This window comes from Bombina bombina, chromosome 6 (genome assembly GCF_027579735.1).
Source record: "Bombina bombina isolate aBomBom1 chromosome 6, aBomBom1.pri, whole genome shotgun sequence".
NCBI lineage: Eukaryota > Metazoa > Chordata > Amphibia > Anura > Bombinatoridae > Bombina > Bombina bombina.
The window spans coordinates 734262060-734281021 of NC_069504.1; the positions used below are offsets into that span (position 1 = coordinate 734262060).

General features: G+C 42.2%; 1 protein-coding gene across 1 annotated transcript in view; it reads right to left on the reverse strand.

The window, feature by feature from the left end:
- Positions 1 to 18962, reverse strand: part of REEP4 (receptor accessory protein 4) — a 75149-nt gene that overhangs the window by 25570 nt on the left and 30617 nt on the right. The window contains exon 4 of the mRNA XM_053717957.1: positions 2171 to 2291. Coding sequence (XP_053573932.1) covers positions 2171 to 2291 — 121 coding nt within the window. The remainder of the gene's footprint in view (positions 1 to 2170; positions 2292 to 18962) is intronic.

Sequence of the window (18962 nt, forward strand, 5' to 3'; positions counted from 1 at the left end):
TTTAAACGGACAGCAAATGTCAAATAAAACAATCAGTCTTTCATTATCTCTTACCTCAGAACATAAGTTTGATGTATAACTTTATTTATGAAAGTGTAAACTTGTTTAAAAAGGCAGCATTTTACATGCTATTTTCAATCTGAGGACTGCCCATCATTCCTTCACTGTTCCTAATGGGGAATACAGCCTATCAGAAGCTGTAACGCCCACCCCTCAATCTCTAGCAATGTGCTCTTCTGGGTTCCCTTGTGACTCACCGTCACGCAAACATCTACCTAAGTGAATTACAGAGGACGTAACAATATTTATATTCTTTTGTAATGACTGAAGATAAATCCCATGGGACATCAGGTGTGCGGCTCTGTAATCTCCCAATTGCGCCACAGACACGGCTTGCAATAGGTTGTATGGACAAGTGACAAAGGCAGATAAAAAACAATAAAGATGCTTGTGGGCAGTAATGAAATTTAAAACAGTATGTAAAATGCTAACTTTTTAAAACTGGTTTACACTTTCATAAAAGTTACCAGCTATACATCAAACATCACCTGGGATACAGAAATTTAAAGGAACACTAAACCCAATTTTTTTCTTTCATGATTTAGGTAGAGAATACAATTTTAAACAACATTCCAATTTACTTCTATTATCTAATTTGTTTCATTCTTTAGATATTCTTTGTTGAAGAAATAGCAATATACATGGATGAGCCAATCATACGAGGCATCTATGTGCAGCCACCAATCAGCAGCTACCGAGCCTATCTAGATATGCTTTTCAGCAAAGTATATACAGAGAATGAAGCAAATTAGATAATAGAAGTAAATTAGAAAGTTGTTAAAAACTGCATACTCTTTCTAAATCATGTAAAAAAATGTTTGGGTTTCATGCCCCTTTAAAGGGATTTTGTTTTATAAATGTTTACTGTCCCTTTAAGTTAACATTCAAAAGTGAAGCATAATTTGCTTTTGCGTTGTATGTGACACTATAAATACACAGCTTGACATAACATGTTCACTAATGTGACTCTATAACCCTCCAACCAACTGCTATTTACATAGTGAAGAGCGGAATACCACTTTGGTTATTTATGCAAAAATGTTTAAATCATCATCAAGATTACATGAGGCAGAATTAAATCCAGAACATGAGATTATTGTTCCATACAATAAGATTACACCAAGAGATTTCCCTCAAAGCTGACTGTGTAAAGTAATTTGTATACAAAACACTCATAGCAAGTGAACATTATTTTGCCTAACAACTAGAAATGCTTAAAGTGAAACTCAATCCTAGCGTTTTTGAAACGCTAGGATTGACTATTAAAACAAATAAAGGGGACTTTCATTCATGAAGTATAAGATACTGGCTAAGATAAAGCTTCTTTATTTGTTTCAAGTTCACCGTTCTGAGATGCTAAGTAAGCCCACAGCAGAACGCTGTTTTGCTAGAGAGGTGACGTTTTAACCTCTTAGCCAATAGCCGTGCAGTAAATCCGGTTAGGTGCCCTTGGGAGCCGAATTTCCCACACGCTAAGAGGTTACGCTATTTGAAAACGTAACCTCTTAGCAAAATAAATTTCTGCCGTGGGCTGCCTGAGAAGCTCAGAATGTCGATCGTTTGAAACAAGTAAAGGAGCCTATTGCATGAAGTATCTTATACAATGAAAGCCCACTTTATTTGTTTCTAAAGTCAATCCTAGCGTTTCATAAACGCTAGGGTTGACATTCCCTTTAACAAATAGCAATCTGCATATTCTGCTTGCATAAATATAAAAGGCTATTAACAAAATATAAAGTGACATAAGAAGCTCATATATTGTATAATTTATAAATAGGATTTTAAAGTTCTAGTACGTTATTCAAGTACAACATCAAGAACCAATAGAGAACATAATATAGGAGAGATTGCATTTAAACATTTACAGTTCAATGTACATTTAAGTAAAAAATGGCCCTTATTTATAACATATTTATAGCAAAGAGGGTATTTGTTTTTACATCCATTTCATATTTGTAGAATATTTTTTTCTAAAATGTTATTCTGAATTTCCTCCCCTCCCTATTTTCAGCAACAAAATAAACACGTTTGTCTTGTCAAACAACGTTTGCTAGGATAAGTGAGTGCGCCCTTTTGAGTTTATTATAAACAGTGGATATTATGTGTATACCTTTTCCCTAAGGGACAGGATGGGATGCACACACTTCCTGTACAGCAGGCTCGCCCCTCGCGTGTAAGGAGACAACAGCCATATCACAAAGGCCATCTTAATTTCATAGTAAAAGGGAAACCTGGAAGGGAAGAGAATGTATATGAGAGAAATCAATGTATCTGTAAGTGTAAAAAAAAAAATTAAAGGAAAAAAAAAAAAAAAAAAAGCAGGAAAGCAAATAAGCAAAATTACACTGGGATATTGCAAAAGCAATTTTTTTTAATTATATTTTTTAATATATATAAATATATATATATTATTATTATTATTATTATTATTATTATTATTATTATTAATAATAAAGCACAAACATTTTACACAATGCTATACAGGGGTATATTACGTACAGTATATGAGACATTTAACAAACTTAAAGGGACACTGAACCTAAATTTTTTCTTTCATTATTCAGATAGAGCATGCAATTTTAAGCAACTTTCTAATTTACTCCTATTATCAAATTTTCTTAATTCTCTTGGTATCTTTATTTGAAATGCAAGAATGTAAGTTTAGATGCCGGCCCATTTTTGGTGAATAACCTGGGTTATTCTTGCTGATTGGTGGATAAATTCATCCACCAATAAAAAAGTGCTGTCCAGAGTCTGAACCAAAAAAAGAAGCTTAGATGCCTTCTTTTTCAAATAAAGATGGCAAGTGAACGAAGAAAAATTGATAATAGGAGTAAATTAGAAAGTTGCTTAAAATTGCATGCTCTATCTGAACCATGAAAGAAAAAAAGTTGGGTTCAGTGTCCCTTTAAAAAGGGACTGTAAACATTGTGTAATTAGACATTTTTGTTGTGTTTCTATAAAATAACATCCGTCAAGTTTTGAAGTTTTTAAAACAAATTAAAGGGATAGTAAACAATGAAAATTGTATTGTTTAAAAAACAAAATTTATGCTTACCTGATAAATTTATTTCTCGACACAGTGAGTCCACGGATCATCATCAATTACTGTTGGGAATATCACTCCTAGCCAGCAGGAGGAGGCAAAGAGCACCACAGCAAAGCTGTTAAATATCACTCCCCTACCCACAATCCCTCAGTCATTCGACCAAAGGTAAAGGAGAGAAAGGAAGTAACACAAGGTGCAGAGGTGCCTGAGGTTTATATAAAAAGAAAATGTCTGAATACAGGGCGGGCCGTGGACTCACTGTGTCAAGAAATAAATAAATTTATCAGGTAAGCATAAATTTAATTTTCTTTTTAATGACATGGTGAGTCCACGGATCATCATCAATTACTGTTGGGAACCAATACCCAAGCCAGAGGACACAGATGATAAGGGAGGGACAAGACAGGTAAACTAAACAGAAGGAACCACTGCTTGAAGAACCTTTCTCCCAAAAGAAGCCTCAGCCAAGGCAAAAAGTATCGAATTTATAGAATTTGGAAAAAGTGTGCAAAGATGCAGCCTTGCAAATCTGTTCTACAGAAGCTTCATTTTTGAAGGCCCAGGAAGAAGAAACAGCCCTTGTGGAATGAGCTATGGATTTTATCAGGAGGTTTGCTGTCCAGCAGTCTCATATGCCAAGCGAATAAACGCTCTTCAGCCAAAGGGAAAGTGAAGTAGCTGTAGCTTTCTGATCCTTGCGTTTCCCAGAAAAGCAAACAAACAATGCAGAAGACTGACGAAAGTTGTCTGCAAATAAAATTTTAGCGCTCGCACAATATCCAGATTATGTAACAAGCGTTCTTTGTGACAAGAAGGATTAGGACACAAAGAAGGCACAATGATTTCCTGATTAATATTCTTGACCGAAACAATCTTGGGCAGGAAACCAAACTTAGTACACAGAACCACCTTATCAGAGTGAAATATAAGATAAGGGGAATCACACTGTAAAGCAGAGAGTTCAGAAACTCTCAGAGCAGAGGAAATGGCAACAAGAAACAAAACTTTCCAAGATAACATCTTAATATCTAAAGAATGCATAGGCTCAAACGGAGCCTGTTGTAAAACTTTAAGAACAAGGTTAAGACTCCATGGAGGAGTAACAGGTTTAAACACAGGCCGAATTCTAACCAAGGCCTGACAAACCGATTGCACGTCTGGCACAATGCCGAAATATGACCCTTTAGAGTATTTGCCGACAAACCCTTCTCCAGACTATCCTGGAGAAAGGACAAAATCCTAGGAATCCTTACTCTACTCCAAGAGTATCCTTTGAATTCACACCAATACAAGTATTTACGCCAGATCTTATTGTAAATCCTGCTAGTCACAGGCTTACGAGCCTGAATCAAGGTCTCAATGACCGACTCTGAAAATCCACACTTAGATAAAACTAAGTGTTCAATCTACAAGTAGTCAGCTTCTGAGAAACGATATTTGGATGAAGGGACCCTAAAGTAGAAGGTCCTTCCTCAGAGGCAGTCTCCAAGGTGGAAAGAATTACATTTCCACTAGGTCTGCATACCAAATCCTGCGAGGACACGCCGGGGCTATGAGAATTACAGACGCCCTCTCCTGCTTGATTCGAGCAATGACTCTTGGAAGGAGAGCGAACGGAGGAAACAGGTATGCTAGACTGAAGTTCCAAGGAACTGCCAGAGCAACGATCTGAAATGCCTGCACATCTCTTGCCCTCGAGTCGTATCTCGGAAGTTTGGCATTCTGATGAAAAGCCATGAGATCCAACTCCGGCTGCCCCCACTTGAGGGTCAAGCTGGAAAAAACATCCGAATGAAGTTCCCACTCCCCGGGATGAAAAGTATGTCTGTTCAGAAAATCTGGTTCCCAATTGTCCACTCCTGGGATGTGGATCGCAGAAAGACAGCAGTTGTGGGTCTCTGCCCACTGAATAATTTGGGCAACCTCTGTCATGGCCAAGGAACTCAGAGTTCCCCCCTGGTGGTTGATGTAGGCTACCGAGGTTATGTTGTCCGACTGGAATCTAATAAGGCTAACTGAGGCCAGTCCAGAAGAGCATTGAAGATTGCTCTCAGCTCCAAAATGTTTATGGGCAGGACTGACTGCTCCTGGGTCCATAAGCCCTGAGCCTTCAATGAGCCCCATACTACTCCCCAACCTAGAAGGCTGGCATCCGTGGTCACAATCATCCAGGGGGGTCTGCGGAAGCAAGTACCCTGGGAGAGATGATCCTGAGAAAGCCACCACGGAAGAGAGTGATGCCTGATCTAGATCTACATGCAGAGACAGGTCCATATAGTTCCCGTTCCATTGTCTGAGCATGCATAACTGCAAAGGTCTGAGATGGAACCGAGCAAACGGAATGATGTCCATGGAAGCCACCATCAGACCGATTACCTCCATACATCTTCATTAACAGGGAGTCTATTATGGTCCCCAAAAATACGACCCTTGTAGCTGGAACCAGAGAACTTTTTTCCCTGATTCACCTTCCATCCGTGGGATTGAAGAAAAGACAACAAGATCTCTGTATGAGATTCTGCTTGTTGAAAAGATGGTGCCTAAACCAGAATGTCATCCAGATAAGGTGCCACTGCAATGCCCAGAGATCGAAGCACAGCTAAAAGAGCCCCCAGAACTTTTGAAAAATTCTGGGAACTGTGGCAATGCAGAATGGAAGGGCCCACAAACTGTAAAGGATTGTCCAAAAAGGCGAAACTCAGAAACTTGTGATGGTCCCTGTGAATGGGAACATGAAGGTATGCATCCTTTAGGTCTATGGTTGTCATTAACTGACCCTCTTGTACCAAGGGAAGAATGGAGCGTATAGTCTCCATCTTGAAGGATGGCACTCTGAGAAACAGATTTGAGTAAAATCCCAGATCCCTTTCCTGAAAGGGAACTGGAACTATTACCCCCAGGGCGGCAAGGTTCTTGACCCAATGTAAGAAGGCCTCTCTTTTTATCTGGTTTACATATAATCTGGAGAGGAGAAATCTGCCTCTGGGAGTAAAAGATAACAGATAACAGATAAGTTTTGTATCCCTGGGAGACAATGTCCACGGCCCAGGGATCCAGTACATCTCTTATTTAAGCCTGGGAAAAGAGAGAGTCTGCCCCCTACAAGATATGCTCCCGAATCAGGGGCCAACCCTTCATGCTGACTTGGAATCAGCTGAAGGCCTTTTAGATTGCTTTTCCATATTCCAGGACTGGTTGGGCTTCCAGGAAGGCTTGACTTGATCTTGCTTGGAGGAAGACTTGCCTTTAAAGTTACGAAAGGAACGAAAATTACACTGACGTCCCTTCTGCTTATTCTTTTTATCTTTAGGAATAAAAGAACCCTTCCCTCCAGTAATATCTGAGATAATTTCCGCCAAACCAGGTCCAAACAAGGTCTTACCCTTGTAAGGAATAGCCATGAGCTTAGATTTAGATGAAACAGCTGCAGACCAGGACTTCAACCACAAGGCCCTGCGGGCTAGGACAGCAAAACAAGAAATTTTGGCTCCCAGTTTAATAACCTGTAAGGAAGCATCTGTAATGAAGGAATTGGCTAACTTGAGAGCCTTAATCCTGTCCTGGATCTCATCAAAAGGGGTATCCATCTGAAAAGATTCAGACAACGCATCAAACCAGTAAGCCGCGGCCCTGGTAACAGTGGCGATACAAACAGCAGGTTGCCATTGTAGACCCTGGTGGACAAACATCTTTTTTAGTAAAGCCTCAAATTTTTTATTCATTAGATCTTTAAAAACAGAATTTATGTTTACCTGATAAATTACTTTCTCCAACGGTGTGTCCGGTCCACGGCGTCATCCTTACTTGTGGGATATTCTCTTCCCCAACAGGAAATGGCAAAGAGCCCAGCAAAGCTGGTCACATGATCCCTCCTAGGCTCCGCCTTCCCCAGTCATTCGACCGACGTAAAGGAGGAATATTTGCATAGGAGAAATCATATGATACCGTGGTGACTGTAGTTAGAGAAAATAAATCATCAGACCTGATTAAAAAACCAGGGCGGGAGGGGGCGGAGTCGGCCGACGAAGAACATGGCCGCAGAATAAGATAGCTCCGGAGCTCTGAAACCGGGTGGCGGGTCCCCCGGGCAGTATCAAACACTAATTTACTGCCATTAGGAGGCATCATCTATCCGACCACCTTGGGAGCCTAACATGGGTGAAAAACCCCCACATCAACACAATTTTGTGAGAACGCCGACCCCGAGGCCTAAGCATCGCGCAGGAGCATGGTGACGCAGCTACAACACATACTAGGCAGCAGCGGTGAGAACAATTAGCAGCAAGCGGACCAAAGCAACCCACTCTGAATGTAACAGGGACCAGAAAGGAGCTGGACATCGATGCCGCTGATTACCTACACCTACAGCTGACCGCAAGTATACATTTAATGCACACGACAGGGGCTCACAAGGGACATTACAAGCAGAGACTGACCTAGCACTTAGGCCCCCCCTGAAACACGAGATATCAATCTACATAAGCCTCTACAAACTGCACTCCTGGCAGGCCCTCAATATTATTTCAGCCTAACATGGAAACCCCCGAGGGGGGATAATGCTAAAACCGGCCTCCATGCCAGAAAAGCCGCAGGGACAGTAACTATATTTATAAACAATCAGCCTGTCCTTATTTAAAACGGTCAAAGAATTCCTCCGGACGACACCTACACAAATTAGATGCAGCCCACACTCATCATTGGGTGACAGTGGAACATTTAACAGCAGCAAATACATAGAACATTCTGAGGTTACACAAACTTTTCCCTTCTCATAATCACGAGGGCGCGGAATCCGCAGCCGAGATACCTCTAAATAAAAGACCAACATGGCATCACGCAACAAGCATAAAGCTGAAAAGTCAAATAAACCAGCTATGTCTGCAAATACCAAGCTAAATGCTTTTTTCAAACCCCAAGAAGGGCTAACATCCTCAAACACAAACATGCTTACTGAAGACAGCGCAGATGGCTTGGAAGAAAACTCACAATGGGGCGACACTCAAAACACCCCACTCACAAAAGCTGACTTGGACAACCTTCCCACCAAGAAGGATCTTACCTTTTTCATGTCACAGGTTAACCAAGCGATTAAGGAAGGTTTAGCAGGGGTAAAGAAAGAAATTACTGCTTTAGGAAATAGAGTGATGTTGCTAGAAGAACAAGTAGAAGAAACGACTAAAACCTCAGATAACCTAGAAGAAGCTGTTCAACAACAGAATACAGCGATAGTACGGCTGCAGGAACAAATGGAGGACCTCGACAATCGAGGTAGACGACAGAACCTCAGAATCAGAGGTGTCCCGGAGCAGATACTTCAAGCACAAATAGCCTCATACCTACAAAACTTATTTAAATACTTGCTGGATCTGAATACAGGCGAAACTATTGTTCTGGACAGAGCACATAGGGCCTTGAGAGCATGGCCTTCCGCAACAGCTCCTCCAAGGGACATTGTCTTGTGCTGTCATAAATTTACAGACAAAGAGAGAATTTTGCAGGCAGCGAGAAAGAAATCACCGATCATTTTTGGGGAAGACAGTATACAGATATATGCAGACCTTAGCAGCCTCACATTGGCGAAACGAAAAGAAGCACGGTACCTAACTCTGCATTTAACCGACCTTGGCATCCCATATAGATGGGGCTTCCCTTTTTCCATCAAAGTCACAAAGGACGACAAGATCTATACATATAGGAGCCCTGAGGACATAGAGAGCTTCTGCAAGCAATTGGAAATATCGCAACCATCCCTTCCATCTTTAAAAGCCCCAGACCGGGGTAATAAAACTCAGACTAACCTCCCACAGAGGCCACAACGCCCAGAATGGACAACAGTCCCGAAAAAAAGGAGAAACACCCCCTCTGGCTCCTTGACTGGAGACGGAGAAGAAGAAGATATAACCTGAATTGCTGCATGACATATACAGAGTCTTTCTTCTTAGGTGACTCGAGGCCAAGTGCTGACTGCTAGCCTCATAGGCTTCACCAGATATGTTAGGTTTGATCAACAGTTAATATATTGAAATAGTTATTATAAACTGCCTTCACTGTAATTGAATGATTTGAGGGGTTTATTTGAAAGAGTTGAAATGTTCCATTAGTTGAATTACCTCCAATTTCCCCATCCCGGTTCGGGGTCCCGCCCCGGAAACAGAGCTGGCCAAACTTGGTTCTTCATCCCCCTTTACTACTACTATTGTTACTTTGGCCAGCTGCTCTTCTCCCTCCCTTCTATTCCCTCCTCGCCCCTTCCCCCTTCCTCCCTTTCCTCCCCGACCCTTCCCTCCATCCACCTTCAGCTTCTCCCCCTTTCCCTCCACTTCCTTCTCTTGCTTCCCATAGTCCCCCGACTTCCAGTAGATATGGGTTTATACCCCTTATTTGCACTATTGAGATGTATCAAGATTTTGTTAAAAGATTTGTATTATTACAGTTATGTTAATTTTTCTTTTGTTTTTCCTCTCATGTCTGTCACTTCTGCTCCACTTAAAAGGGTAAAGTCACCTTATCCGACCTTCTTCCTTTCTGTCCTTTACTACAAGCCAGGTCATCCTGATGCAGCCGCTTTGACAACTACCACTGCTGAATACCTACATGGGGTAAGAGCTTTTACATATACTCGACACACTCACAAATGACTGACAACACATTGACGCTTATTTCACAAAATGTGAAGGGACTAAACTCTCCCACAAAACGCTCAATAGCACTGCGATGCTTTGCTAAACACAAAGACTCGATTATCTTTATTCAGGAAACCCACTTCAAAGAGCAGGCGGAACCTAGATTCCTCTCCAAGTCACATCCAGAGGTTTATTTTAACTCCCTACCAGGTAAAAAAGCAAATGGTGTGGGGATTCTGCTACACAAGAATATTCATTTTAAACTAACGAAAAAAGTAACAGATGATGAGGGTAGAATTCTGATACTAATAGGGACACTATTTAACAACCCGGTGGCCTTAGCAAATGTATATGCTCCCAATAATCATAAGGCGAAATTCTTCAACCAACTTAGCAAACTAATAAACGATAATAAGAAGGGGACTTTAATCTTGGGTGGGGATTTGAATGTCACATTAGACCCCACGTTAGATTCCTCCTCTGGGAAGACACCCTCCTTAGCCCGACCCCCAAACGCGATTTATAATTGCCTGTCACAGCTAGGCCTGATAGATGTCTGGCGAATACAGCATAGTTCACAAAGAAACTACACGTTTTATTCTCACCCCTGGGCAGTCTACACGAGAATAGATTACCTCTTAATTGAGAGACACCACCTAGCTCTAGCCACAGAATCCGATATTCAGCCAACTGCCTGGTCAGATCACTCCCAGATAAGCATCAATCTGAAATGGCCCAATCATCCTATCACCCCCTTCATATGGAGATTAGACAGCTCGCTCCTCAACGATCCAGCAACCAAAGAGACCCTGACTAAGACATTACAGGAATATTTCCAAATAAATGCTACACCTGATATGAAACCTAAACTGGTATGGGAAGCCCATAAGGCTGTTATGAGGGGAGAATGCATCAAACAATTGTCATTTAGGAGGAAGACATATAATGAGAAAGTACACACTTTGACAGGGCAACTTGGGAATTTAGAACTCCAACACAAAAATGCACCATCAGATACTATGATATACACCATGTTAACCAAAACCAGACAGGATCTAAATCATATTTTAAGGAAGGAAGCACAAAGAAAAGCTCTAAATATTAGGAAGCTATATGCTTACGAAGGAAACCGATCAGGCCCTCTCCTCGCTAAACTCTTACAAGCCCAACGCGCTAGATCCCAAGTGGAAAAGCTAGTGACCACAGACAAACAACACTTACATGATAGCAAACAAATAGCAGACTATTTTAGTAAATTCTATTCTAAGCTATACAATTTAGACAGCATAGACACGTTGGAACACTTGAAAGACATGCAGGAATATATAAAAGCCGCAGACCTTCCGGCCTTAGATCAAACACAAAAGGAAGCTTTGGAAGCTCCCATATCATTAACAGAAGTTGTTAGAGCCATTACCAATTTACCCACAGGAAAGAGCCCAGGTCCCGACGGCTTTACCAACGCATACTACAAATCCTTTAAAGGTATTCTAGCTCCACACCTATTGCACTTATTCAACACCTTAGACGAAAACCCTACTCTCTCTAGGGATATGCTGATGGCACATATTTCGGTCATACCAAAACCCAACAAAGACCCCACTGACCCGGGTAGTTACAGGCCTATATCCCTCTTAAATTCGGACGTCAAGATTCTGGGCAAGATTTTGGCCACACGAATTAATGGAATACTTAGCTCCCTCATACATACGGATCAGGTGGGTTTTGTCCCTGGGAGGGAAGCCAGGGACAACACAATTAGGGCGGTTACCTTGTCCTCTTATGCCAAACGTTATAACATCCCTTCAGTCCTTATAGGGACAGATGCCGAAAAGGCATTCGATCGCATTAATTGGACCTTTCTAAAAGAAACTTTACATTCCCAAGGATTCGGCCCCAAAATGATACAACGTATACTTAGTTTATATTCCCAACCTACAGCTAGAGTCAAAGCCAATGGAATGCTTTCAGATCCCTTTGACATAAAAAATGGGACGAGACAGGGCTGCCCCTTATCCCCCATACTGTTTATCCTGACTATGGAAGTCCTTGCAGCTAACATCAGGCAGAACGAAGAGATTAAAGGAATCCCAATAGGACCTCATAGCTTTAAAGTAGCGATGTACGCAGACGACATCTTATTTTCACTAGCAGATCCCCTCACCAGTATACCTGAAGTGCTGCGACAAATAGACACCTTTGGTAAATTCTCCAACTTCCTAGTTAACAAACATAAATCAGAAATTTTAAACATATCACTCCCTACTTCCAACTTTCGCTCCATCAGTGAGATATGCCCATTAAAACTACAAGAAAAATCTTTAAAATATCTGGGGGTAAATATCTCCCCAAACATGGCACAACTATTCGACGAAAACTACCTGACACTTTCTCGCAAACTACAAGTAGACCTCAATACATGGTCATCTAAACCAATTACATGGTGGGGGAGAACTCAATGTGTTAAAATGACAGTCTTGCCCAGGGTCTTGTACGTATTCCAAACCCTTCCAATCCCAGTCCCCAAATGGTATGTAGTGCATATACAAAAACTTATCAATCTATTTATTTGGGGGAAAATTAAGCCGAGGGTGAATAGGGAAAACCTATATAGAACACAGGATAGGGGAGGATTAGGCTTACCTTGTATACAAGATTATCTAGACGCAGTAACGTTGCAGAGAGTAATAGATTGGCACAGGTCGGCTGATACTAAAGCGTGGGTAGCAATAGATTCACACATCCTCAAAACCCCTGAGGTAGGAGCCCTTTGTTGGGTCCCTAAAGAACTCAGACCACCCCAGTGTACAGAGCTTACCATACACCGTAGAACATTTGAATCTTGGGATTTAATCACCACAAGGAGAAAACATATCTCGGGAGTTCGTTCTCCACTATTCCCAATCCCGAGAAATGCAGAACTAATAGGGGGATTGGATAAAGGTCAAAGGAGATTGACGGGCTGGGGGTATACTAGTCCATTAAATGAATTTGTTACACGGGGGAAGCTCAAAAAGAAAGAAGATTTGAATGACATACTAGGAGGTAGTTATTCAGGATGGTTAAAATATTCCCAGTTAGCTCACTTTGTACATACATCACCCCATAGACAGGACTACCTGAGGGAGCTAACCCCATTTGAGAGCCACTGCATCACTAAAGGAACAGCAAGACATTCACTGTCTTTAGCAAAGAAAATGATCCAAGGAAAACATGCACAACAACTCCCTTCATACACACATCACTGGCATACAGAAATTCGCACTGAGTTACAGATAGAAGATTGGCAATACATTTTCATGCGAACAGGGAAAGCCTCAACCTCCCCCCAAGCCCTAGAACTCAACTACAAGGTCTTATCACGTTGGTACCTCACCCCGGAGAGGTTACAATCTATCTACCCTGAAAGCTCAGGGAAATGCTGGCGAGGGTGTGAGGGGAGAGGCACCTACCTACATATGTGGTGGAGTTGCCCCAAGGTACAACCCCTGTGGAGCGCAGTGGAAAGTTATCTTAGACCACTACTGGGGAATGACATCTCTTTGTCGCCTAGAATTGCGCTACTGAATGACCTGCCGAAACTACCATGCAAATTAAGACTGACTATACTCCAAATGAGCATGACAGGAGCCAAATCGCTCATAGCCTTACACTGGAAGACCCCCTACTCACCGACATTGACAAACTGGATAGACAAAGTAACTGACCTCCTAAACATGGAGGAATATGGCTACACTAAGAGGGGGAAAGCACACATGCTAGCAGACATAAAATTCCTATGGGAGGGTGGTAGACGAGATGGCGCCCCAACTGCATCCACGGAAACTTAGCTCCTAGGCCCCCAGGGGGGGCACTTCAACAAGACTTTCTTTAGAAGGACTAATGAACGAAAGGACAGATTGACAACCACACTTTTAAAATCTCTTTTGAAGACGTACTTCCTCGAGACATATAATATAGCGGAAGACAGATATTTTCTTTTTCCCCTTTTCTTTTCTTCTTTTTTCTTTTACTTTCTTTCTTCTTCTGTTTGTTTTATGTGCAAGGTTAAGTTGTTTACAAACTGTTATTATCTTTAAGATTCAATTCTCTTTTTTGTGATTCAAAGTATAAGAGTAAGTTAACATAGACCAGTTATCAATCCCCGGTGTGAAACTTTGGACTTTGAGACATTTACAAGAACCCGGGTTATAGTTAGCTCAAAACCAATAATGTCAATGCCATGTATATAATATATGTCTACCATAGATAAGAATATCATTCGAAATGCATTGTACAATCTTGTTTTGAATCAATAAAACAGTTTTCAAAAAAAAAAAAAAAAAAAACCAGGGCGGGCCGTGGACCGGACACACCGTTGGAGAAAGTAATTTATCAGGTAAACATAAATTCTGTTTTCTCCAACATAGGTGTGTCCGGTCCACGGCGTCATCCTTACTTGTGGGAACCAATACCAAAGCTTTAGGACACGGATGATGGGAGGGAGCAAATCAGGTCACCTAGATGGAAGGCACCACGGCTTGCAAAACCTTTCTCCCAAAAATAGCCTCCGAAGAAGCAAAAGTATCAAATTTGTAAAATTTGGTAAAAGTGTGCAGTGAAGACCAAGTCGCTGCCTTACATATCTGATCAACAGAAGCCTCGTTCTTGAAGGCCCATGTGGAAGCCACGGCCCTAGTGGAATGAGCTGTGATTCTTTCAGGAGGCTGCCGTCCGGCAGTCTCATAAGCCAATCTGATGATGCTTTTAAGCCAAAAAGAGAGAGAGGTAGAAGTTGCTTTTTGACCTCTCCTTTTACCAGAATAAACAACAAACAAGGAAGATGTTTGTCTGAAATCCTTTGTAGCCTCTAAATAGAATTTTAGAGCACGAACTACATCCAAATTGTGCAACAAACGTTCCTTCTTTGAAACTGGATTCGGACACAAAGAAGGCACGACTATCTCCTGGTTAATATTTTTGTTAGAAACAACTTTCGGAAGAAAACCAGGTTTAGTACGCAAAACCACCTTATCTGCATGGAACACCAGATAAGGAGGAGAACACTGCAGAGCAGATAACTCTGAAACTCTTCTAGCAGAAGAAATTGCAACCAAAAACAAAACTTTCCAAGATAATAACTTGATATCAACGGAATGTAGGGGTTCAAACGGAACCCCCTGAAGAACTGAAAGAACTAAATTGAGACTCCAAGGAGGAGTCAAAGGTTTGTAAACAGGCTTGATTCTAACCAGAGCCTGAACAAAAGCTTGAACATCTGGCACAGCCGCCAGCTTTTTGTGAAGTAAAACAGATAAAGCAGAAATCTGTCCCTTCAAAGAACTTGCAGATAATCCTTTCTCCAAACCTTCTTGAAGAAAGGATAGAATCTTAAGAATTTTTATCTTGTTCCATGGGAATCCTTTAGATTCACACCAACAGATATATTTTTTCCATATTTTATGGTAGATTTTTCTAGTTACAGGCTTTCTGGCCTGAACAAGAGTATCAATGACAGAATCTGAGAACCCTCGCTTTGATAAAATCAAGCGTTCAATCTCCAAGCAGTCAGTTGGAGTGAGGCCAGATTCGGATGTTCGAACGGACCTTGAACCAGAAGGTCCTGTCTCAAAGGTAGCTTCCATGGTGGAGCCGATGACATATTCACCAGATCTGCATACCAAGTCCTGCGTGGCCACGCAGGAGCTATCAAGATCACCGATACCCTCTCCTGTTTGATCCTGGCTACCAGCCTGGGAATGAGAGGAAACGGTGGGAACACATAAGCTAGGTTGAAGCTCCAAGGTGCTAATAGTGCATCCACTAGAGTCGCCTTGGGATCCCTGGATCTGGACCCGTAGCAAGGAACCTTGAAGTTCTGACGAGACGCCATCAGATCCATGTCTGGAATGCCCCACAATTGAATTATTTGGGCAAAGATTTCCGGATGGAGTTCCCACTCCCCCGGATGAAATGTCTGACGACTCAGAAAATCCGCTTCCCAATTTTCCACTCCTGGGATGTGGATTGCAGACAAGTGGCAGGAGTGAGTCTCCGCCCATTGAATTATTTTGGTCACTTCTTCCATCGCCAGGGAACTCCTTGTTCCCCTCTGATGGTTGATATACGCAACAGTCGTCATGTTGTCTGATTGAAACCGTATGAATTTGGCCTTTGCTAGCTGAGGCCAAGCCTTGAGAGCATTGAATATCGCTCTCAGTTCCAGAATATTTATCGGGAGAAGAGATTCTTCCCGAGACCAAAGACCCTGAGCTTTCAGGGGTTCCCAGACCGCGCCCCAGCCCACCAGACTGGCGTCGGTCGTGACAATGACCCACTCTGGTCGGCGGAAGCTCATCCCTTGTGACAGGTTGTCCAGGGTCAGCCACCAACGGAGTGAATCTCTGGTCCTCTGATCTACTTGTATCGTCGGAGACAAGTCTGTATAATCCCCATTCCACTGACTGAGCATGCACAGTTGTAATGGTCTTAGATGAATTCGCGCAAAAGGAACTATGTCCATTGCCGCGACCATCAAACCTATTACTTCCATGCACTGCGCTATGGAAGGAAGAAGAACAGAATGAAGTACTTGACAAGAGCTTAGAAGTTTTGATTTTCTGGCCTCTGTCAGAAAAATCCTCATTTCTAAGGAGTCTATTATTGTTCCCAAGAAGGGAACTCTTGTTGACGGAGATAGAGAACTTTTTTCTACGTTCACTTTCCACCCGTGAGATCTGAGAAAGGCCAGGACAATGTCCGTATGAGCCTTTGCTTGTGGTAGAGACGACGCTTGAATCAGTATGTCGTCCAAGTAAGGTACTACTGCAATGCCCCTTGGTCTTAGCACCGCTAGAAGGGACCCTAGTACCTTTGTGAAAATTCTTGGAGCAGTGGCTAATCCGAATGGAAGTGCCACAAACTGGTAATGCTTGTCCAGAAAGGCGAACCTTAGGAACCGATGATGTTCCTTGTGGATAGGAATATGTAGATACGCATCCTTTAAATCCACCGTGGTCATGAATTGACCTTCCTGGATGGTAGGAAGAATTGTCCGAATGGTTTCCATTTTGAACGATGGAACCTTGAGAAATTTGTTTAGGATCTTGAGATCTAAGATTGGTCTGAATGTTCCCTCTTTTTTGGGAACTATGAACAGATTGGAGTAGAATCCCATCCCTTGTTCTCCTAATGGAACCGGATGAATCACTCCCATTTTTAACAGGTCTTCTACACAATGTAAGAATGCCTGTCTTTTTATGTGGTCTGAAGACAATTGAGACCTGTGGAACCTCCCCCTTGGGGGTAGCTCCTTGAATTCCAGAAGATAACCTTGGGAGACTATTTCTAGCGCCCAAGGATCCAGAACATCTCTTGCCCAAGCCTGAGCGAAGAGAGAAAGTCTGCCCCCCACCAGATCCGGTCCCGGATCGGGGGCCAACATCTCATGCTGTCTTGGTAGCAGTGGCAGGTTTCTTGGCCTGCTTACCTTTGTTCCAGCCTTGCATTGGCCTCCAGGCTGGCTTGGTTTGAGAAGTATTACCCTCTTGCTTAGAGGATGTAGAACTTGAGGCTGGTCCGTTTCTGCGAAAGGGACGAAAATTTGGTTTATTTTTAGCCTTAAAAGACCTATCCTGAGGAAGGGCGTGGCCCTTACCCCCAGTGATATCTGAAATAATCTCTTTCAAGTCAGGGCCAAACAGCGTTTTCCCCTTGAAAGGTATGTTAAGCAATTTGTTCTTGGAAGACGCATCCGCTGACCAAGATTTTAGCCAAAGCGCTCTGCGCGCCACAATAGCAAACCCTGAATTTTTCGCCGCTAATCTAGCTAATTGCAAAGTGGCGTCTAAAGTAAAAGAGTTAGCCAATTTAAGAGCGTGAACTCTGTCCATAATCTCCTCATAAGAAGAATCTTTATCGAGCGACTTTTCTAGTTCATCGAACCAGAAACACGCTGCTGTAGTGACAGGAACAATGCATGAAATTGGTTGTAGAAGGTAACCTTGCTGAACAAACATCTTTTTAAGCAAACCCTCTAATTTTTTATCCATAGGATCTTTGAAAGCACAACTATCTTCTATAGGGATAGTAGTGCGTTTGTTTAGAGTAGAAACCGCCCCCTCGACCTTGGGGACTGTCTGCCATAAGTCCTTTCTGGGGTCGACCATAGGAAACAATTTCTTAAATATAGGGGGAGGGACAAAAGGTATGCCGGGCCTTTCCCATTCTTTGTTTACAATGTCCGCCACCCGCTTGGGTATAGGAAAAGCTTCGGGGGGCCCCGGGACCTCTAGGAACTTGTCCATCTTACATAATTTCTCTGGAATGACCAAATTGTCACAATCATCCAGAGTAGACAACACCTCCTTAAGCAGAGCGCGGAGATGTTCCAATTTAAATTTGAATGTAATCACATCAGGTTCAGCTTGTTGAGAAATTTTCCCTGAATCTGAAATTTCTCCCTCAGACAAAACCTCCCTGGCCCCCTCAGACTGGTGTAGGGGCATGTCAGAACCATTATCATCAGCGTCCTCATGCTCTTCAGTATTTTCTAAAACAGAGCAGTCGCGCTTTCGCTGATAAGTGGGCATTTTGGCTAAAATGTTTTTGATAGAATTATCCATTACAGCCGTTAATTGTTGCATAGTAAGGAGTATTCGCGCACTAGATGTACTAGGGGCCTCCTGTGTGGGCAAGACTGGCGTAGACGAAGGAGGGGATGATGCAGTACCATGCTTACTCCCCTCACTTGAGGAATCATCTTGGGCATCATTTTCTCTAAATTGTTTGTCACATACATCACATCTATTTAAATGAGAAGGAACCTTGGCTTCCTCACATACAGAACATAGTCTATCTGATAGTTCAGACATGTTAAACAGGCATAAACTTGATAACAAAGTACAAAAAACGTTTTAAAATAAAACCGTTACTGTCACTTTAAATTTTAAACTGAACACACTTTATTACTGAATATGTGAAAAAGTATGAAGGAATTGTTCAAAATTCACCAAAATTTCACCACAGTGTCTTAAAGCCTTAAAAGTATTGCACACCAAATTTGAAAGCTTTAACTCTTAAAATAACGGAACCGGAGCCGTTTTTATATTTAACCCCTATACAGTCCCTGGTATCTGCTTTGCTGAGACCCAACCAAGCCCAGAGGGGAATACGATACCAAATGACGCCTTCAGTAAGCTTTTTCTATGTATCTGAGCTCCTCACACATGCATCTGCATGCCTTGCTTCCC